The 22989-nt window shown below is 43.4% G+C and overlaps 1 protein-coding gene across 4 annotated transcripts; it reads left to right on the top strand.

Annotated features, from left to right (window-relative positions):
* Positions 1-449: 449 nt before the first annotated feature.
* Positions 450-22989, top strand: RTP3 (receptor transporter protein 3). 4 transcript variants are annotated; one of them, XM_081284883.1, is made up of 4 exons: positions 450-746; positions 17842-18117; positions 18498-18556; positions 20860-22989. In XM_081284883.1, exons 1-4 carry the CDS (start codon positions 732-734, stop codon positions 22007-22009), a joined length of 1500 nt encoding a protein of 499 aa, XP_081141009.1. In that variant the 5' UTR covers positions 450-731; the 3' UTR covers positions 22010-22989. The 4 variants fall into 4 exon arrangements, with proteins under 4 accessions (XP_081141009.1, XP_081141012.1, XP_081141011.1 ...); XM_081284886.1 differs by lacking the exon at positions 18498-18556 and having other exon boundaries at positions 465-746; XM_081284885.1 differs by lacking the exons at positions 450-746; positions 18498-18556 and adding an exon at positions 7210-7791.

Below are 22989 nucleotides of genomic sequence, written 5' to 3'. Positions count from 1 at the left end.
GATCAGCCAATGACCGGGCTCTCCTCTCCTCTCCACAACTTAGAATTGGTACTCCCGCAGGTCTGGGATTTTTTTTTTAAAGGAGAATGAGGAAACTGCAAACTGGTTGTTGCAATTATATTCGTTGACAATAACAACACAGGATATTAATCAGCGGTGGGTCACTTATGTTGTATGACCCAGTTAGAAATTGTGATAAGAAGGAAAAGGCTTTTAATGAGGTTGTTCATTATCTTCATAGCATTAAGCAGTCTGCAGAAACCTACCACACTAGGTCAAAATGACCTATGTGACCGTGGTCTCATGCCTCGCGGTTCCCAGAGCTAGAGAATTTTGTAACTTCATTTCTGTTTGGGGTGTGTGACATTTTCAATAACCTTTCTCAGTGACTCTTACTCAGCCTAGGGTACAATGCAGAGTCTCCTTACTAACTCCTCCACTATTCTAGGGACATTCTCTCTGGGACAGAAAGTGTGCCTTGGTCCTAGAGGAGTGTGTCCTAATTTGATAGAGCCGCCCAATTGCAGCACCTCGGGGTTGAGAAAAAGTCAGCGGGATGAGAAATGCAAGCTCGGGCTAGTGTTGTGTGCACCTGGGCTGGTGTCAGCAGCAGCTGGCTAGCGGCCCACACCCAACCCCAGCCTTGAGCATTCACCTGGATCTTGGTCCCATGTGGTTCCTTCCTCATTGCTCTTCCTGGTTTTCCTCTGTGACACTGGAGAGTGTGTCTGATGCCCCCGGACCAGGTAAGCTTCTCTGAGACCCTTCAGGCATAAGGGGGTAGGGGCAAAAAGGAAACTAGACTAAAAGAAACCCCAAGTTACAATAAACTCTCATCTGAGTCTGGGGTATTCTCTACCCCCTGAGCTGACCGTGGCATCCTTTTCTGGCTGAGGCTTCTTGCAACATTTAGGGAATAGAGTCCGTTCACTCTCTCGGGCCCAAGCTGGAAAATACTGACTAGTGCTGCTTCCAAGACAGTCTGCAGCCACATGCCAGCCACAGGCTCTCCTGGTTCCCCGAGGAAAGGCCCAAATCAGCACCAGACCACCCAGCAGCACCCAGTAGCCCAATGGACTGGGGCTCTTAAAGAGGCTCTGTGATTGTTCCCTCGTATTTTTTTAATTTATTTATTTTAAACAGTTATACATGACAGCAGAATGCTCTTTGTTTCATTGCACACAAATGGAACACAATTTTTCACTTCTCTGGTTGTACACGTAGTAGGGTCACACCATTTGTGCAATCATACATGTACCTAGGGTAATGATGTCTGTCTCATTCTACCGTCTTTCCTATCCCCATGATCCTGTCCTTCCCTTCCCTCCCCTTTACCCAATCCAGAGTTCTTCCATATTTCCAATACCCTGCCCACCATTATAGATCAGCATACACTTATCAGAGAAAACATTCAGTCTTTGGGTTTGGGGGGATTGGCTTATTTATCTTAGCATGATATTCTCCAACTCCATCCATTTACCTGCAAATGCCATAATTTTATTCTCTTTTATTGCTGAGTAAAACTGTTATATGTATATATAACAGTTTCTTGATCCATCCACCTATTGATGGGCATCGAGATTGGTTCCACAGTTTAGCTATAGTGAATTGTGCTTCTATAAACATTGATGTGGCTGTGTCCCTGTAGTATGCTGTTTTTAAGTCCTTTGGGTATAGACCAAGGAGTGGGATAGCTGGGTCAAATGGTGCTTCCATTCCAAGTTTTCTAAGGAATCTCCAATCTGCTTTCCAGATTGACTGCACCAATTTGCAGTCCCACCTGCAATGTATGAGTGTGCCCTTTCCCCCACATCCTCTTGAACACTTTTTATTTCTTGTATTCTTAATAACTGCCATTCTGACTGGAGTTAAATGAAATCTTAGAGTAGTTTTTATTTCCATTTCTCTAATTACTACAGATGTTGAACATTTTTTCATATATTTGTTTATCGATCGTATATCTTCTGAGAAGTATCTGTGTGGTTCCTTGGTTCATTTATTGATTAGGTTGCTTGTCTTTTTGGTGCCAAGTTTTTCGAGTTCTTTTTATATCCAGAGGATTAGTGCTCTATCTGATGAGTGTGTATGGTAAATCCTCCTTCTGTAAAGAGTCAAATAGTAAATACTTAGGCTTTGTGGGCTAAGAAGAAAATTAATGATATTATGTAGGCACTTATATGATAAGAGGGAATGAAAAATTTCCACAAATCTCTATTGATGAAATTCAAAATGCAACAATAATAATACAATTTTTGTTGGTAACACAAGTCTAGAAGAGTGAAGTCCTTTTGAATGGAATAATACCAAATTTAGAGTTCCTTATCTATTGCAAAGGTCCATTTTATAAACCATTCTTAGTTCTGAGATATACAAAATTAAATAATGGGCCAGATTTGGCTGAAAGCTGAAGTTTGCCAAATTCTAGTCCATTCATTTTCACTTCTATATAGTATTCCACAGGATGGCTCTAGTGTAATTTGTTCAATAATTCACTAAGGTCAGATGGAGGTGATTCTATTTGGTTTTGTTTTCAAATGGTATTTCTGTAAGTATTCCACTACATATCAGTGTTCTAGATACGTGTTTCTCTGTTAGTGCACAAAGAAGTAGAATTGCCAAATAGAACATAATCTTTAATGCCAAACTGCTTCCAAAGTGGTTGTACTAATTTCTACCAATAGCAGCAGTAACATTTGTCCCTATTGGTCCACGTGTATATCAACACTTGGTATTTCAGAAGTTCCAGAACATGCAAATCTCACAGCCATATAGTGCCACATCATTTTGACTGTCATTTTCATTTCTGGATTACAAGTGAGGTTGAACCCTATCTTTTCAGGCCAGGCATGGTGATACATGCCTGTAATTCCAGCAGCTAGGTAGGCTAAGGCAGGAGGGTCACAAATTCAAAGCCAGCCTCAACAAAAGTGAGACGCTAAGCAATTCAGTGAGACCCTCCCTGTTCCTAAATCAAATAGAAAATAAGGCTGGGGATGTGGCTTAGTGGTTGAGTGCCCCTGAGTTCAATCCCTAGTACACACACACACACAAAAAAAAAAGTTAATATTCTCTCTTCTATAAATTGCTGAATCATATCTTTCACCCATTGGTTGTTTATGATTTTCTATTGGGTTGTTTATGATTTTCTATTGGGTTGTTTATGATTTTCTGACTGATTTGTACAAGTTATTCATATAGTCTATTAACCTTTTCTTAGTTTAAATTGGGTTAATGACACCTTCTCCTATTTTGTGTTTTCCTTTTTCAAACCACATAGATCTTTATGTCCTCTAAGTATGTACTTCAAAAAGTTTCTAAATTTTGTTTTCCTTTATTCTACAGGAAATTAAGATAGGGGACTGTTGTTTATTGGATGGTTTATAATCCTTGAGCAATTTTTGATAACTCTATCTTTTCTAAAAATCTTCAGTATATCACTCTCACTTACCATAGTTCTGGGTACCAATTGGTCCATTTAGGTGGCCAGTTTCTGCACATTGCCTTGATTGCTATAGTTTTCTTTATTATTACTAGTTTAAAAAAAAAAAAAAACAAGCTTTGATGTTTAGTAGGGAAAAATCCCACCTCAACTTGATCTTTAAAATTTTCTTGTTTACTTTGGCCCTTTGCTCTTCTGTTCAAATTCTAGAACCAAGCTTGAAAATGAAGTCTTTGAAAACATCCATCATGATTTTGACTGAAATTTCATAGTGCTTGAAGATTAATTGAAGGAGAATTGACATTTTTGCATATTTAATGTGCATTATAGTTGTACATAATGGTGGGATTTGTGGTTACATATTTGTACATGCACACAATATAACAATATAATTTGACCAATATCATATCCCAGTTTTTCCTCCTTTTCTCTCCTCCTCCCTCCCCCTGGTCCCTTACTCTGCTGATCTCCTGTTGGTTTTTAGGAGATCCCTACCAACACACACCCACCTTTCTTTTCCCTTTTTCCTCTCTAGCTTCCACGTGTGGGAGAAAATATACAACCCTTGACTTTCTGAGTTCAATTTATTTTGCTTAACATACTGTTTTCAAGTTCTATTTTCCTGCAAATGACATAATTTAATTCGTCTTTAGGACTAAATAAAACTCCACACACCACATTGTCTTTATCAGTTCATCCACTGATGAACATGTAGACTGGTTCCCTAGTTTGGCTAATTGTGAATTTTGCAGCCCCCATCTGTCTGGTTCCTTATCACTTGTTTGTCTCAAGGTTGAACACTCAACCCCACTCAAGGCTGAACACTCAACTCCCACCCGCCTGGTGCAACAGAAACCCACAACCAACATCTGCCCAGTCAGCCTGAGGGCAGAAGATAACACCCTTAGCAACTACTGTATGATCCAATCATTGTACACCAACAAGGCAGCTTGTAGACCCAGAGACCCCATTAGATTTTGGCTATAAAAACTCTCTCCTGCCGGGCCCCCCTCACTCTCTCTCACTCTTTCATCTCTCTCTCTCCCTCTCTCTCTCTCTCACCCCCCTTTTCTCTCTTTCTGTTCTCTCTCTCTCTCTCTCTCTCTCTCTCTCTCTCTCTCTCTTCCTTCCCTATCGATCAGACACCACCGCAATAAAGATCTCTTGGTCGCTCTGAGTGTCTTGGTCACTTTCCTTTCATTTTGGATATTAATCCTCTGTCAGAAGAGTAGCTAGTGAAGATTTTCTCCCATTCTATGAGTTCTTTCTTCACATTCTTAACTGTTTCCTTTGCTGTGCATAAGCTTTTTAATTTGATGCCATTCTATTTATTAACTCTTGGCCTTATCTCCGGAGCTTTAGGGGTCTATTGAGAAAGTCATTTTCTGCCCCCATATGTTGGAGTGTTGAACCTATGTTTGAAAAAAAATCAACATTTTAGTGATGTTTAATCATCTGGCCCATGGACACAGTATAGCTCTCCTTTGGGGAAAGATTTGGATCTTATTAGTTAATGTCTATTATAAGTTAAATAATTTTTCCCTAAATTTTTTTCAACATTTTTTGTTAGATTTACTCTTAGGTCCTTTTTTTTTTTTTTTTTTTGTAACTGTTATTGTGAATGTCATTTAAAATATCTTTCATTTTCTAATTGTTATCAGTATATAAATATGCACATGGCTTTGGTATATGCCTCTTATAACTTGAACTTTTATAAATTTTCCTCATTTCTTTTGGGAGTTTTCTTCTATGTAAGTAATCATGTTCTCTGTGAATAGTCGCACTTTTAAATTCTTCTCTATAATCTTTCTTTTAACAACTAATTGGGCTGGCTAGGACTCTAAGGTTGAATAGTTTAGTTAAGTAATGATGTCTACCCTTGACTCACTTCTGATTTTAAAGGGATAAATAAGCTTTTGCTATTTCACCTTTTGGAATGGTTTTTCTGTTGGTTTTTATTAGGGACTCTTTATCAGACTAAGTAATTCCCTTCTATTCCTAGTTTGCTAAGTTTGCTTTTTTCGGTTTCAGTGGGTGGTTTGTTTGGTTTTGGGCTTACACGGACTTTGGATTTCACTGAAAAGCTTTTTTTTCCCAACAGTTTTGAACGTTACAGGTTATTATGATGAATTGCAATAATATAATTTTCAACATTTAAATATTTTTGCATTCCTTGCAAAAATTTAACTTGATCAAGAAATATTTTTAAGTATATAGCTAGAGTCATTTTGCCAATTTGTTTTGTCTTATTTAATGACTTAAGTTGTTAGAGGATATTGGTAATTTGTTTTCTAGGTTGCTTTTAGGATCAAAGTTATACTAGCCCAATAAAAATGATTTACCAACTGTGATATTCTTTCTATGACAGATGGAGGGAGAAATTATGTAAGACTGGAATTATCAAAGTATTTGAATACTTTGTAGAAGAATCTAGAACACAGAACCTGCTGCCATTCTCTGTAGTTTTCTTTAATAATTATACGACTGTTCAGATGTTAAATTCTCTTCAATAAGTTCTACAACTTTAGAAAGCTATCCTTTTCCTCTATATTTCCAAATTTATTGTTGTAGAGATCCCCAGAAAAGACTTGATACTATACAGGGGCTGGGGATGTGGCTCAAGCGGTAGCACGCTCGCCTGGCATGCGTGCGGCCCGGGTTCGATCCTCAGCACCACATACAAACAAAGATGTTGTGTCCGCCAAATACTAAAAAATAAATATTAAAATTCTCTCTCTCTCTCTCTCTCTCTCTCTCTCTCTCTCACTCTCTCTTTAAAAAAAAAAAAAGACTTGATACTATACAATAAAGCATCAACAAAAGATAGTCACCATGAATAGATGTTAAACCTCAACATTAATCAGGGAAACATAAATTTAAACTATGATGAGATTATCTCCACATGCCCCCCTTAGAAAGGCTAAATGTTAAATAATAGTAATATAACTGTTGGTGACAATGAAGAGCAATTGAAATGCTCATACAATACAGGAGGAAATGTAGATTGGTACCACTTTCAAAAACTGACAAATCTCTTGGAAGACACATCTAAGAATTTGCAATATTACAACAGGCAGACACTGAAAGCAATACACATGCTTAATTACAACAGTATAGATAACTATATTGTAATATTCATTCAATGGAATATGAGGAATAGAGAATGCATAAATTACTGTTATGTGGAGCAACCTGGGTGAATCTCACATATATACTGTTGAAGAAGCAAGACAAAATGATGCATGTAGTTTGATTTTATTTATGCAACATTTTTAAAAGACAAAGTGAAACTGTATTGTTTACACCATTACATCAAGCTTAGTGTTATGGGGAGCTGCCTCAGAAAACACTCTAAGTCCGAATTCAAATCAAAGAGATCTTTATTTACCTGGCCAGGGACTGTCACCCACCCATAGAGACTGAAGCTATGTAAGAGAACAGCAATTTCCTGGCCTGTGGCTTAGGAATTTAAGGACAAAAACCACAGCTCAGGGACTTTCCTTAGCATCATGCAAGCAAGTCAACCATAGAAGCTAAGACAGCAATTAGCACAGCAACTCAAGACAATCGAATCTTGGACTTGAGCAGGTGTTAGACAACCATATCCTGAGTTTTCAAGCAGGTGGTTAGTAGGGGGCGAGAATCTAGTGCAAAGTCTTGGATCACCAAGGCCACCATATCCTGGGTTGAATACGTTTTGTAGGGTACTAAGTACAGAAAACAATACATTATAAGAAAACAGCCTTTATTTCAGTTTCTCAGAAACAGCTCTTGTAACAGTGTTTTATAGAAGGCAGCACAATGAAGTCTTAGGGCTGTCTATGACAGTTCTTGCTTAATAATTGCCTTATCTCACTTATCAAAATCTTATATCTCTAATATATATTTTTTACTAATCTAGAACCTATAACTTACACTCTTATTGACTGTATTTATCAGTTCACACCACAACATTCCCCACTGGTTTTATGAGACTAAATCAAATCATTGTTTATTTAAGTTTTGTGTTATCTAAGTTGACCATGTCATAATCATATTTTTCAAGGACCAGCAGTCTAATCTTTAAAAGCAGGCTTCCTGTCTTTTTCTGGCCTCAAGAATTTCCAAGTACAGCTGTGTGCAGCGTGCATGTCTGAAAGGGAAACAAAACAGAAAGTAAAAATCTAGGATACTATTCATCGTCGGTTGTCCTCGGCTGTATCTTCTGTTGGAGCGGGCTTCTTGATTTGGAAGTGATGAATCCAATGTTATTTTCCAGTGACTTTTACAGCAGTAGAAGTGGTCAGGATGGCTGGAAAGGGTCTGTGCCCTCGAGGTTCCAAGGTGAATGGATAATGGCTCGGCTGGAATAGGTGAGTGAAGTTCTCTCCCGCAACTAGCTGCCGGACTCTTTGTTAAAGCCTGAGTCTGTGGGAGGCTTGCTGGAGAGCCTGGAAGGACTTAAGAAATGAGTGGTCACTTATTTCAGCTAGTTTTTTATCTTTTAGTCTGGGAACCAGCAGGGGTGGTCTTAGAACAAAGGGAAAAAGAAGACCCGTCCAGTCTATGCCAATCTCCAAGTGTAATTAGTAAGGGTGTCTTTTAGATTTCTATTTATCCTTTTTACTTGTCTTAAACTCTATGGCCTATATACAATGTACGTCCCATTTAATTCTAAAGACTTTAGAAAATTTTTGAGTTATCTTAGCTATGAAAGCTGGGCCATATTGGACCCATGGCTATTGGGAGGCCAAATTGAGGAATTGTCTCCTGAATAAGTGTCCACATATATCAGCAAATATTTATAACCATATTGTCTAGGTTTTACTTTAGTGAAGTCCACTTCTTATTTTTCTCTTGGTGTTTTTCTTTGTAGTCTGTTCCTGTAAATTCTTTATAGAGATCGCCCTGTCTGTACATGAACAGTAGCAAAACCATACCCACTTCAGTATAGATATTAATAGATTTTCCTTTGCCGGGTCTGAGAGCCTAGGTAAGTGCAATTAGCTCTGCCTTTTGTGCAGAAGTTCCATGTCCCAGAGAGTCCTTTTTTCCCCCCTGTACTAACATACAGGGGCTGGGCTAGTTCAGCAAAACCAAGGATCTAAAGGTGGCAATACCTAATGGCCCCGAGGAATTCTCGCACCCGACACTTAGTCTTGGGGCAAGGAATCTGCATGATTGCTTTAATTCTGTCCTGCGACGAAGTCCTTTTTTCCTTCTTTCAGGTTGTAGCCCAAGTAGGTGGCTGTTGAGGTGCACAATTGGGCCTTTCTAGCTGACACCCGGTACCCTAAGGTTTTTAACAAGTTGCTGGTGGCCTGTTCTAGTTTGGGTTGGTGTCAGGAGATCATTTACATATTGTAAAAGTTCAGTCTCAGGGTGTTGCTGCCTGTAAGCTGTGAGGTCCCGGCTTAGGGCCTCATCAAATAGAGTTGGAGAGTTTTTAAATCCTTATGGCAACTGTGTCCAAGTCAATTGTCCTAAAAATCTCCCTTCTGGATCTGACCATTTAGAAGTAAAAATTGGTTGGCTTAGCTTAGCCGATGGCAAGTTGAAAAAGGCATCTCTGAGATCCAGGAGAGTGTACACTTGGCGAAAAGGAGGCAATGAACTGAGAAGAGTGTAGGGATTTGGTACTGTGGGTTGAATGCTTTCCATCCTCCTGTTGACTTCTTTTAGGTCCTGTACCAATCCGTAGTCTTTTGTCTCAGGTTTCTGGACAGGCAGCAATGGCGTGTTTTAGGCTGATTGACAGGGGATCAGGATATCAGCTTCCCTGCAACCTGTGGATGTGAAGGCTGTGACTTTTTTAGCTTCCAGTCTGATAGGATAGTGTCGGATCTGCACAGGGGTGGCAGTGCTATTGAGCTGCACTATACTAGGTGGCAGGTCCTCTGCTAAGCCAGGAGAATTGGATTCTGCCCAAACTCCTGGGATTTTTTTTTTTTTTTGGAATCTGGTGAGGAGATCAGAAGGTGGGGTACAGGGGTCTTTTGTTAAGAGCAGGTATTCTTCCTCAATTGGACAAGTGTGTGTGTGTGTGTGTGTGTGTGTGTGTGTGTGTGTGTATACATATATATGCATATAAAAGGTTCTGGCCCTTTTAATGACAGGTTAGCTGTGCCTCACAAGGAACACGTGAGTTATCCTCCCTTTTTTAAGTCAGTTCTCATTAGAAATTGGCCCCTTAATTTCCATTCCTGGGGCCTATTGTTGTTTAGGGAGTAGAGCCCTTGGGGGTTGTTGTCCAGGGGCTTGAGGCCTTAAGGTGCCTTGAGACTCTGACATAGCCATCACCATGACTCTTGTCAACCTTTTAGCCTGTTTTTTTGTTGTTGTTGTTGGGGGGGGGGTCTCTGCTATTGTAGACCCTTGGGGCTATTTCCACCCATTTTGACAGCATCTTTCCCTTAAATCCTTCCTGTCTCTGTAACTTTTTCCTAATATCTGGGGCCGATTATGTTACAAAAGCAATATTAAGAGCCCTTCTATTCTCTGGAGCCTCTGATAAGCCTTGAGAAGGCACTCCAGGAGAGCAGCCAGGGGTTCATCTGGTCCTTGAAATGTCTCACTTACCTTTACCAAATTGGTGGGGTTTCTACTGGCTGCTTTGATCTCTCTCAGTGGAGCCTGGCGTACTGATCAGTCACCCCCATACTTGTGTTCGTCCAATTGGGAAGAATTGAAGGGAAAATGAGTTCCACATGAGCTGGATCATCAGAGGGTTGGCCATCAATGCCTAGAGAGTAGTTTGGGGGCTTTTCTTTTGATTTTAACAGAGAAATTATTAGTAGAAAAAGGAACATATATTATGAAAGGTCTTCCTCTTTCTCCCGATGTGGTAGGGGGAGCCTGACAGAGGGGAAGTGTAGGGGTATAGGATGGGAAGGCTTGGGCATCAAGGGGGTACTAGGCACCTGAGGGACAGAGGGATCCAGGGGAGGAAGATCCGGGTCCTAGGAGCTCTCTTGTAGGACCTGTTGCTTCAGGGAGGAAGGTTTTGTTAGCAAGACAAGTTTTGGTTTGGGTTTTTTTAGCTGTTCCTGTAAGGCAAAATCTTAACCATCTTGGCTCTTCTAGGAGGATTTCAATCCAAACCTGTATATAGGGCAACTGATCTGGATGGCCAGGCCACCTGGAGATGACAGTATGAACTTGATAGGCGGTGGAGAGGCCTGTGGTCCCTTCTGGGGGCCATCCGACTTAAAGCTTGGCCAGTCTAATTCACAAAGTTTTCTGAGAGAGGAAGCATTACATGATGTTTTATCATTAGTTGTTCTCTCTGAAAACTCTTTAAAGTTAGACAAAAAAAAACATTTAAGGGGTTTACAAAACGAACATGGAGTAGACTGATTTTGACCCATAATGAGACTGAGACCAACAGTGAGACACACAACAGACAAGGCGCCATAAACAAACCTAATTGACCAGAGATTTAGATGGAGTTTCCACCCCCCCGGGATTTTTAAACCCAGATGGGCCAGAGAGCAATGTCTCCACACTGCCCTGGACCGGGAAGTATGTGCTGCATCCAGCCTTACCTGACGTTCCCAGACTGTGGAGCCACACAAACCAAGTTCCAAGTTTCAAGCTTACCTTTCCCGGGAGAACTAAGTCACAGGTGCAAATTGCAAATGCTCTCAAATAGGCAGTTTGCAGGTTTGGGAGGAACCAATGAGGAGAGGACCCAGGGCTGGGGAGTTCTCCTCAAAGGCCTTCCCCAGCTTGTCTCTGACTCACCAGGTCTCTTGGGCGTTTCTGAGCATTCTCCCATTTCTGAGAAGAGAAATATCTCTTTCATCCGGAATAAGCCCTCAAGAGGTTATTGGGAACTGCTTCAGAAAACACTCTATGTCAGAATTCAAATCAAAGAGAGCTATATTTACCTGGCCAGGGACTGTCACCCACCCATAGAGACTGAAGCTATGTAAGAGAACAGCAATTTCCTGGCCTGTGGCTTGGGAATTTAAGGACACAAACCACAGCTCAGGGACTTTCCTTAGCATCATGCAAGCAAGTCAACCATAGAAGCTAAGACAGCCATTAGCACAGCAACTCAAGACAATCGCATCTTGGGTTTGAGCAAGTGTTAGACAACTGTATCCTGAGTTCATGCAGGTGGTTAGCAGGGGCGAGAATCTACTTCAAAGTCTTGGGTCACCAAGACCACCATATCCTGGGTTTAGTACATTTTGTGAGGTACAAAGTACAGAAAACAATATATTATAAGAAAATAGCCTTCATTTCAGTTTCTCAGAAAGAGCTCTTGGAACAGTTTTTTATAGGAGGCAGCAAAATGGAGTTTTGGGCCAGTATATGACAGTTCTTGCTTAATAATTGCCTTATCTCACTTATCAAAATCTTATATCTCTAATTTTTTTACTAATCTAGAACCTATAACTTACACTCTTATTGACTGTATTTATCAGTTCATACCCCAACACTTAGAAAAATGGTTTCCTTCTAGAGATGAGGAAGCATTTTTGATGAGGGGGGGGGGGGACACTTGAGGACTTCTACAATGATTGCAATATTCTATTTCTTGAACCTAATGGTATTTATATGAGTAATTGCTTTATAATTCGGCTGACAATAAGCATATGTGTTTTACCTGCTATTCTATAGGTATATGGCATTTACAATAGAACATCAAAGTTCAAGATCTTAAAACCAGGATAAACAGATATGCAAGAGAAACAGATGTGTACTTATGCCTATTTTTTTTAATGTGGCCTAAATATTTGAGCCCTACTTAGGGTTATCAGAATAGCTGCAGGTTAAACAAAAACAAACAAACAACAACAACAACAACAAAAAAAAAACCTTAAGGAAATACATCAAAGAGTAAACTGGAAGTCCTTCCAGGAGTCAGTAACAGGTGAAGCAGGGGTGTCTATGGTGAGACCCTGGGCCACCACTCAATAGTTCCCTAATTAAAGTTATAAAATGCCCTCCACTGTCTCTGCATAGTGTATAGTATATAGTGTCTGTGAAAAAGCGTTTGCTTGTTTTGTGCATAACTCTTTATTCAGGAAGTCTACTGTACTTCTAGACAATTCACTGGGACTGAGGAGGATCCGGCTCAGGCAAGGGTGGGATTAACATAGAGTTTTAAGCCTGGGCTTGGCTCACTCAGATCTTTCATCAGTGAGACTCCCAGGGACTAGGGCAGCACAGCCAGCCCAGGCCACTCTCCTCTGCAGGTTACCTCGCCGCTACTTTCTCCCTTTCCCTTCACCAGGGCTTGAGGTATATTTTGTGGGGTGGGAGGATATAAACCATAAAACTTGAATAATTTAAGAATTATTTGTGAAGGTTCTGTAATGTAGTTTGTAAACTCATGCACACACAATTCGGGCAGAGGGAGGCTAACTCTTCTCACTTCAGGCCCCCAAATGAGAACTTGGCCCTAAATTCAGACCCAGGAACTGTGGTCCAGATGGTGCAGAGGCACGCCAGCCATTGGCCATAATTCTGGCACGCCTGCCACACTTCCGGGCACAGGCCACACTTCCGGGACACAGGCCACACTTCCGGGCCCTAAGCGTTCTCGCGAGATTTGTAATGTTTGGCATAGACACCGCTATCGCTGATGCTGCTGGTTTTCGAATCTTCATGGTAGGGGATGCTAGTTCGGAAGCCGGGGTCCCTGCAGCGTCTGGCTGGGGCAGAGGGCAGAAGGCAGAGCATTCAGGCACCCGGACCAGGGTATTTAGCAAAAGATAAAATCCAGGATGCCCAGTTAAATTCGCATTTCAGATACGCCAGGAACAAACTATTAGTAGATGATACTGACTTTAGTGTAGGGTACTTGTACTAAGATCGTCTCTCACCTGGAATTGGAAGTTCACTGATGCCGTAGTTCAAATGCAGCTGTGATTCCGCAGCCCGCCCCAGCTCCCGCCCTGAGGCAGCCCCAGGAGCTGCTGACTGTTTGCCAGAATTAGGAATTGGGGGATAAAGCGAGAAATACTGAGTCCCAGGGGAAACACTGATGAACCACCACAGCCAGGAACAACTGGAACTCACGAGCACCAGCACGTGCCCTTAACGCATCCCATGTAACTTGAGGGCAAAGCTCAACCAGCCCCAAATTAGGTAGCTCTACCCTGGCTCCACCTCTAGTCCAGAACCTAGAAATAGCCCTCCATAAGTATTAACACCCCACAGGAAGGAATTGCTGTCTTTTCCCCTGGCGATAGCCCTATTCTCCCTTGAGTATGTATCTACTTTCATAAATAAACCTCTGTCTATGCCTTTGACTGGAGCATGCTGAAAATCCATCACCGTTGGTCGTCAGTTCCCCCTACTCTCTGGAAACTACTTGGACTCTCCTTCAGAGACAACTTTCCTGCACCCCCAGGGGCGGGGGTTGTGCTGGACCAAGAACATTTAATAACAATTATTTATATTTATATTTAGACTTTTTTCACCATTTACAACAAAATTGTGAAAACAAGCTTGAAACACACAAGAAGAAAAGGCTTCAAAAAACACTAAGCCTCAGAGCAGGGAGGCTGGAGGTGTTCGTTTTCAGAACCAGGGCCCCTGAGCTCCATGTCCTCAGACCCTTTTTTCCTCCTGACCTGTGTATCTGGTCGAGATGTCACAGGTGCACCTGCTGGGTGGTGGCAGGGGAGTCCACAGGCTCTGAAATCACATGGCTTCGTATTGGTTCTGAATTGCTCATTACATAAGCCATGGCCTGGGCTGTGAATCTTATCTCAGGTGGTTGGTGAGTTTGGGTCAATGAATTTTGTTGTTGTTCTTTTGTTTTGCTCTTGCATTCAGCACAGGGACAGTGCAAAATGAAAGAAAAACAGTGGAAGCCATATTTATTAAACAGCTTAGCAATAAGAAGATCATAGAGGTTAAGATTGACCAAGTTTGAAAGGGAAAGAGATTTACTTTGAATATACTTACCTCAAATACACTTAAAGTTTGGAATCTGAAAGAGAGAACTATGTTAATATGACTGGATCGTGGATGATGCCAAGTCCAAGAAAGACTCAGCAGAAAAAGAGGCAAGTTATCAGAGGAAAATGGAGATAATTTCCAAAGCCCAGACCCAGAAAACCATGGACAGTTGCCTTCCTAAAAGCTATAAGACAACTGCAAGACCATCCCACCCCTCTCTCTCTTCCCATGTCCAGACCCCAAGCTGGCATAGTTCTACGGAACCATAATACAGTTTGGGACAGAATTCACTCAGCACTTAATCAAGCAATTACTAAATACCCAAGCACTATTCAGATAAATCAGAATTCCCTCCTTTTCTGTCTTAGAACTGGCAGATTCCTAGGAACTAAGGCAAGAAGTGATTTAAAAGCAAATAAATGAAAAACAGGATAGTGAGAAGAGAGTGGGGGGAGGCTAAAAGGAAGGGTTATTATTTTATTTAAGGAAATTAAAGAAGTCCTGTCTAATAAGGATATTTGAGAGATTTAGAAGAGATAACATGAGCCATAGTCCAGCAGATTGTGTTTAGGGAAAAGAGGCCACCAGAGCCAAAGGTGGCATTTGAATTTTTGGAGGAATTCTTCAGCAACTCTGTAAAGCATGTTTTTTAAGAGAGAAGGGAAGAACATGAGCTAAGGAATTAATAAAATTGTTCAGTCAACAAATAGTAAGGCTCTGAACCCATGGAAGTGATAGAAAGTAGGAGAAAGAAGGCCACATGAGTTTAGGCATGTGCTGAGTTCTCCTCCTGTGCCCTGCACCTGATGGAGAAGCAGGCAGGGGACTCCAGCCTTCAGGACAGCTGGGATGCCCAGGAGGTTTTATTTCCTAGGGCTGCTTTAAAAAATAAAACCCGTAATAAACCTATTCTTTTACAGTTCTGGAAGGGTCAGCAATACAATACCATGTTTCCTCTAAAGGCTCTCAGGAGAATCCTTTCCTGCCTCTCAGAGTTTCTATGGGTACCAGACTTTCCTCAGCTTGTGGCAGCCTTAAGCCAGTCTCTGCTTCTGTCTCCACGTGGCCCTCTCCTATGCCTCTGTGTCTCAGATGTCCCTCTGCCTCTCCCTTAGAAGAATATCTGTCCTTGGGTTTAGGGCCTACCCTATGTCTGGGATGATCTAGTAATATAGTTTAGTTTAGGTGTTGTGTTTAGTTTTGCCTGATGAGTTCTTAACCCAGTTTTGAGGCCCTGGCTGGTGGTAAATCCATTTCCCTTCTTGAGCAGATGAAGCCCACACTCCAGACCACTGTATACTTGCCCTAACAGCTCCAGGGCCAGATACCAGGTGATTGGGGAGAACCCATGTGTCCCCAGAACCCTTGAAATTATTCAAATTAGCCAATCCACAGGGAGCCCATGAGACCTACCTAACTCCAGGGCACTTGCCACACATGAGCTCTCCTAGCTGTACCCTATCTCCAGACACCCAGTATGGCCCATCTGACAGGCTTCTCTAGTTCAGAGCTGTAAATACTAAAAAGTTCTGCCTTCCATCGATCTTCATATCATTGTGTCATGTTCTATCATCAAAAGAAACTTCAAATCTTCCACAATAGATCTCCTCTCCAGATCCTTAATTACATCTGCAAAGGTCCTTTTCTCCAAATACACACTCGCAGGTGGACATGTCTCTTGGGGTGCTACATTTCAACCCACGGCACCCTCTTTGAGAAGGCTGATAGCAGTTCTTAACCATAAGTTTAGGAGACTGGCTGGTGAAAGAGTGCAACTATGGACTTTGGTCTTGGGGACATAGACTTGAGACACAGGACAGCAGAGGCCCGGGGATTCTGTGGGATCTAGGACTGTTGGCTAATTACACTAGGAGTTAGTAACCTTCTGAACAAAAACTGGATAACAGCAGAGGCTTAAATTCAACACCCCAATTCTACCCATAGAAATGAGGGAGAAGGCAAATCACTAGATAGACAAAGGAGAAGACAGTTGCTTCTTGTTATTTGGTCATTCTGGGCTCTTACCTGGCGCTCCTGAGGGAAATGTAGAATTGGGTTCCTGAGAACCACTGGCCACAACATTTTGGTAATCTGATTGATGCATGACCTTGTGTTTTTACTGTCTAAAGACATTTTATTTAGTATATATTGTTGATTCATTAACATTGAACTCACAACCAACGGCATTATATCTCAGGGCTGAATGAAGCTTACCCACCACTTGCATTTCTCTGTAAGGAGTACTGCAGGCTTCTTGCTGTTAGGAACAGTACATGGCACTTCAACAGCCTGTTTGGGAGCTGTTTGAAACAGCGAAGTCCCCGGTGAAATGCCCAAAAAATATGAACATGGCAAAATGGACCTCAAAAAAGAACACTTTTTTAGTAAAAGCTGAAATAATCAGGCAAAGTGTAGCACAGAAAAAGAGACTGAAGAGGGAAGAAGATCAAAAGAGAGAAATCGAAAGGGCTTCCCAAATCTAGTTAGTTTATAACTGAGCAAATAATGTTGGGAAACGAAACTGGTGAGGGAGGAGGGGAGACTGCCACCGTGTGAGCCTGCCCGGGAGGAGCTGCATCCGGGCAGAGGCTGTGGGCAGCTGGACCTCAGAAAGTTTTCTTCTCCTCCCCCTCCTCTTTCCCTTCCTTTCCTCCCAGCCAAGAGTACAGCTTTCCTCTTGGGAGATAGCCAAGGACACAGGTCAGTGGCTGCATTACTGGAAGAACCACTGTGTTCATAGACAATGCCTTGAAGTGTGGCCTCCAGGAATCTCGTCCACCTTCCCTGGGCTGTTGCCACTCTGGCGCTGGCCCCCTACTCTGCCCACCCCTCCTTCCTCCTCCTCCTCCTCCTGTGCCTCTTCTGGAGGAAGTGGGGTGATAGCAAAGCACCTCTGGGAAGAGGGTGGTGGCTTCTGGTTGGTCTGGAACCAGTGGCCTCTCACCCACCTAGAGAATTGTCACCTCATCTCCTGGAACAACATCAGCTTTGGTTGCCAAAGGGTGAAAGATTGGGCTTGGGATCTCCATTCTCCCACTCATGCTAGGAAACTGGAGGCCACTGAGTCTGCAAAACACCCTTGAACTGTGACTAGTCATGAGTGAGGACCTAGAGGGCATGGAACAATGATGCTGGGATCCCTGCGAGGTCCCACAATGGCCGTGTCCTTCTTCTCTGTGTCTCTCCTCCTGGAGCATGGACACAGCATCCCAGTGTTTAAGGATTTTCAAATATTAGGACAGAGAAGAGCAACTATGACCTCCCTCCACCATTGCAGGGACTCCAGAGGTAAAAAGGTGCATTCCAGGTGAAAGGTAGGTAGGCAACAGAGACAGACTGAGACTGATTCCAGAGCTGTCTTCTTTGGTCATATTTTGATAAAGCCATAAATTCTGTGTCTTTTGAAATGCCCTCTGGAGCCTGCTGCCAATCTCTGAACTTGGAAACTGACTCAACTGACCTTTGCCCCTGGGGCAGAGATCTGTCCCATGGTCCCAATCTAGGTCTTCACAGGGAGAGACATTCGGAGCCCTCATTCTCTGAAGTGGACAACCTCGCCTCCTGCCACACACCTGTCAGGACTCCGGAGACCCCAACCCACCCAGGCACACCATGGCGGACAAGAAGGGTCAGGACATAGAAGCATGGAGGCAAGTATTCCAGATGTTAATTCAGGAGGTGAAACCATGGCACAAATGGACCCTCACAGCAGACAAGGGCCTTCTTTCCAACGTCCTGCAGCCGGGCTGGATGCAATACCAGCTGTGGACTTTCGCCAGGTGAGAGGGGAATGCTGTGGTACATGTGCCAGAAAAATCCTTGCTTGTTTCTGACTGTGCACACTTGTCGCTCTTCTTGTTCCACCTCAAAATTGTGTCACTTGATAGAGGTCCAAAGAGGTCCCCCAGACAAGAGAGGGCAATCCCAAATCCACCCTGGCGGGTTCTTGACCTACATCACAGAAAAGAATTTGGGGATGAATCAGAAAGAGACCCAAGTGAGATTTGATTAAGAAAATAAGGGATACACAGGGAGAGAGAAAGAGTACAGGGTGTCTCAAAAATAAGACTTGCTTTGGGGGGTCTAAGATTCTTCTTTCAAAGGAAACTGTATGAATGTGAGAAGTATATAGGAGTGAGCTCAGTTCTTTTAATTACAGAGAAGAGGGCAGTTGGTGGTGGTCCAGTTCTCATCTTGTGGACATCTGGTTGATATCTGGTTAGTAGAATTTGTACCTATATCGTAGGTCTCTAACAATATTTTTCCTTTGTCTTTGTTTAGTCTAAAAAAAAAGAGGTCGTATAAGCTAGCAATGTATGTAGGCATTAATACTCTAAGAATCATGGGATTTTAAAGAATTCTGGCCTGGGGACAAAAGTGAGGGTATTCGTGGACCTTCTTAGATTTGAAGTGTTAATCTCTTTTTCCTTCTGTTTATTTTTTTTCTTTATTCTCGCTTGCACATTAAAGACTACAAAAAGAAAGAAGCCCATCCATCAAGTTTTGACTTCATGAAATATCTTCTTTCCCATCAGGCATGGTGGTGCATGCCTGTAATCCCAGAAACTCAGGAAACCGAGACAGGAGGATCATGAGTTCAAGGCCAGCCTGAGAGACTTAGTGAGACCCTGTCTCAAAATAAAAATAAAAAGGGCTGGGAATGTGGCTCTGTGGGTTCAATCCCTAGTACCCCCCACAAAAAATCATTTTTCTTTATATAATTTCAGGCCTCAGCACTGGTTTGGGCTAATGTTCAGATAAAGAATTCAGTCTGCAGAGGTGGCAGGGGAGATGGGAGATGGGAACAGGGAGGAGGAATGGCAGCTGTTTCACTAAAGGGATGTGACACTTGTTCCCTGCCTTGGGAGACTGTGGGCCCACCTGGGTTTAGTGCAAGGAGACCCCTCAGGGAGAATCCAGAGGAGCAGGGTACTGAGCAACTCACATCAATCCTGCCCCCCCTCTACTCTATGCTGACAGAATCTTTTAAAAATAGGACTCTGGGAGATCACCCAACATTTCACCCTTTCTTTTATAGATGGGAAAATGGGGCCCCAAGACCTGGGGGGGAGGGGAGAAGGGCCCTGCCCACTACACAAGGAGTGGAGTCCTGGGATAAATCCTACCTCCTGCCCTCTCTGGGAGGGTCCAAGCAGAGGAGGCGGAGCTTCTCCTGGCCAGAGCAGGCATGGGGAGCCCCTGACCAAACTTTCAATCTGTTTATTTAGAAGAACTTGGAACTCTGGGCTGGCACATTGTGAAGTGGAGCCAGAACACCATGACCAGGCCAAGGCAGTGAACGGGCAGCTCAAGGTGTCCCAGTCCCCTGTGCAAAGCCAACTCATGCTGACTTCCAGCTTGTGGACATCCCAAGGCTCAGAGCTTCTAGGAGTCTTCCCCAAGGCTCATCCTCAGGTCCATCCCAAGAGGGCAGGTTAGAATAGAGGTGTGGGAGAGTCCACACTAACTTATTCTGCTCATTCCCCTCTAATTCCCCATCTCAGACTCCCGGCACCCCTGCATCAAAGCCAGCAAAGCTGGGCTCAGCTGCTGTGACAATACACCTAGATTTCACCTTGCACATGGCTCCCAAGTTCCCTGAGGGGAGAGCTGGAGAGTTAGAAAGAGCACATCACTGCTGCCCATACTCCATGGACCATCTGGTCCCATGGCCCCCAACTAACTGCAAGCGGGGCTGGAAGTGGGAGGGTGAGCACAGATGTCTCTGCCATGCTGTGGCCCTCTGCCTGTCCTGTAATTCCTGTCATGGGTGTACCATGTGCTTCCTGCCTTCTTTCTCTCTCAGTCCTAAGAGGTACTTGTGCAAATATCTTAACTCAGAAAATTACCCTCCTTGCTGAGACACGGTGTTGTTTCCTTGAACCCTGTTGGAGGCCAAGGCAACATTCTCCAGACTACCTTGAGCAAAGGAATGGGGTTGAGGGGAGCAAAAGAAGACAGTGTTGCAGACAGTGATCTCCCCTGATGCTGTAGATCAGTGGCCCTGGGCAACCAAGGGCCGGCAAAGCTTCTCTCTAGGACAAGGACTTTTCAGTCTCTCTCCCTGATCTATCTGTAGCTTTGTGACCTAACCAACACCCACTGTTGTCACTCGTGGACTTCAGCAGAGGGATCTTGGGAGTTGCTGCTCTGGTAGCCTTTGACCTGTTTGAGTCTGTTTGAAGGATCCTTGGCTCAGGGTCAAGAGACTGGAGCCCCAATCCAGCCTCTGGTATTCACTGGGCTCTAGAGCATGGAGCTCCCAGAGGTGCCCTCATCTCTAATGAGGGCACATTGAACTTAGAAGGTGCCCAAGGTCCCATTCCCAGCCCAGACAGTTTGTGATAGACCATTTTGATCACAGCACTGTGCACTGGAGATGAGAACAAGGAGCTCAGTGGTTTCTTCCATTGCTAGTCCATGACCCCAACCCAGTCATGTCTCTGTTGTGTTCAGTGACTCCTTCCTCCCTCAGCAGCAGCCCATAATCTGGCTGAAGTACCCATCTTCTATCTCCACAGGTTCCAGTGTTCTTCCTGCTCTCGCAGTTGGGCCTCTGCCCATGTCCAAGTCCTTTTCCACATGCACTGGAGTGAGAAGAAGCACAGGGGCCAGGTGAAGATGAGGGTCTTTGCCCAGAGATGTAAAAAGTGCCCCCAGCCTCCATTTGAGGTCCCTGAGTTCACACAGGAGAACATCTCAAGGGTCCTGAATAACCTGGTGATCCGGATTCTAAAGAAATGCTACAGAGAAGGATTTAAGATTGTAGAGGAGATTCCTGCCATCAAGGATATCTGTCTTCAAGGGCCACATGACAGTAAAAACTGTGAGGCATGTCTGCAGGGATCCTGTGCTCAGAGTGGGTTGGGCCTGGCCAAGGAGTCACCAGTGCCCACACCCTCCAAGGATGCTGGGGAACCCAGGCTAACTGCTGCTTGTACCAATCTCCCCTGCTCACAATCAGCCTCTAGAGTGGACAAGATCCTTACATCAGCAGTGAGCCTCAAAGTCTCCAACCCTCCCAAGGCTGACCCCAAGGTCAGACACAGCTCAGAACCACCAACTGCTCCAAGATGTCTAACCCCACAGGTGCCACCCATGTCAACAGTGAGCCCCCAAATCTCTAACCCTCCCAAGGCTGACCCCAAGGTCAGACACAGCTCAGAACCACCAACTGCTCCAAGATGTCTAACCCCACAGGTGTCACCCAGGTCCACAGTGAATCCCAAAGTCCCTGACTCTCCCAAGGCTGACCCCAAGGTCAGACCCAGCTCAAAACCACCAACTGCTCCAAGATTTCCAACCCAACAGGTGCCACCCAGAAGCTCACTTCCCCTTGTGTGGGCCACTCAAATGCCTTCTCCCACAAAGAACAACACAGCAACAGATGCAGCAGCCAGGGTCACCAGACCAAAGACAAGAAATCCATTGCCCTCCTCCTCCTTGCTGGCTATGCCCACCAGCCCTACAAACCTCCCCACTTCTTGGAGCCCAGAAGCAAACACCACTTGCCAGATGGAGCGTCGAATCCAGATCTACCCCGAAAGTGGGCATTTCTATTCCAGCCCATCCCGGAATTGCGTACCAGGGCGCTTAAACACTTCCTGCTGTTGTCTCCTTCTAATCATTGTTGTCGTTGTCACAATGATTATGGTAAAAAATACTTTCTGAGCCTCAAAAACCTGACACTAAGTGAAACAAGAAATTAAAATCTGGACATGAAATGTCACATATTAGTATGATCCCTGTGATATGAAATGTCCAAAAAATCCACAGATAGGAAGTAGATGGGTGTCTACTGGGGCCTGCAGGAAGGAGGAAACGAGAAGCGAGTTCTTAATCCATATGGGGGCTTTGTTTGAGATAGGGTGATGAATCTGTTTGGGAATGAGATGGAGCTGGGGGTTGCACCACAGTACCAATAAACCAAAAGCCATTGAATTGGTCATTTCAAAAAGTTTAATTTTGTGATGTGACTCTCACCTCGATATTTTTAAAAGCACTATAGTTTTGTTCATTCTTGAGAGAACTGAATCTGAAGTGGTTAGAACTCAGAAATTTGGAGATCTTATGAAACCTGTGAGCCTTCTTACCAGTAAATTTTGCACAAATCCTCTGATATCAGTCTGTGGAGGCATTTGCAGTAAAGGCTTTAGGCTGAAAACCCGGGTACTCAAAAGACAGTGGGTGGGGCTGGGGTTGTGGCTCTGTGGTAGAGCACTTGCCAGGCATGTATGAAGCCCTGGGTTCTCAGCATCGCATATAAATAAATAAACAAAGTAAAAGATCCATTTACAACTAAAATATATATATAAGACAGTGGACTCCACAGGGGTGCGTACAGCTGAGGGGTAAGGCAGGATGAGACACTGGGGAGGGAGATATATCCTTAAAAGTCCATTTAAGGGGCTGGGGTTGTGGCTCAGTGGTAGAGTGCTTGCCTAGCAGGCATGAGGCACTGGGTTCAATCCTCAGCACCACATAAAAATAAAATGATGATATTGTGTCCACCTAAAAATAAAAATAAAAGTTTATTTGTTTCATTTAAAATGTATTTCTTGTAGCATGTTTATAGTATGCTAATATATTAAAATTATATTGTAAATATTCATGTATGCATGAATTATACATATGCACACATTTGGAATGTA

Source organism: Spermophilus citellus (assembly GCF_964194105.1).
Source record: "Spermophilus citellus genome assembly, chromosome: 3".
Lineage (NCBI taxonomy): Eukaryota > Metazoa > Chordata > Mammalia > Rodentia > Sciuridae > Spermophilus > Spermophilus citellus.
Note: the sequence above shows the minus strand (reverse complement) of the source record. Positions and strands in the feature narration are given on the sequence as shown.

Excerpts from the sequence above, each read along its gene's own strand:
- RTP3 (XM_081284883.1), top strand. Across the intron at positions 18,118-18,497 it reads CAGCTGTGGACTTTCGCCAG|AGAAGAGGGCAGTTGGTGGT; the intron begins GTGAGAGGGGAA and ends TTTTAATTACAG. Across the intron at positions 18,557-20,859 it reads GGACATCTGGTTGATATCTG|GTTCCAGTGTTCTTCCTGCT; the intron begins GTTAGTAGAATT and ends CTATCTCCACAG.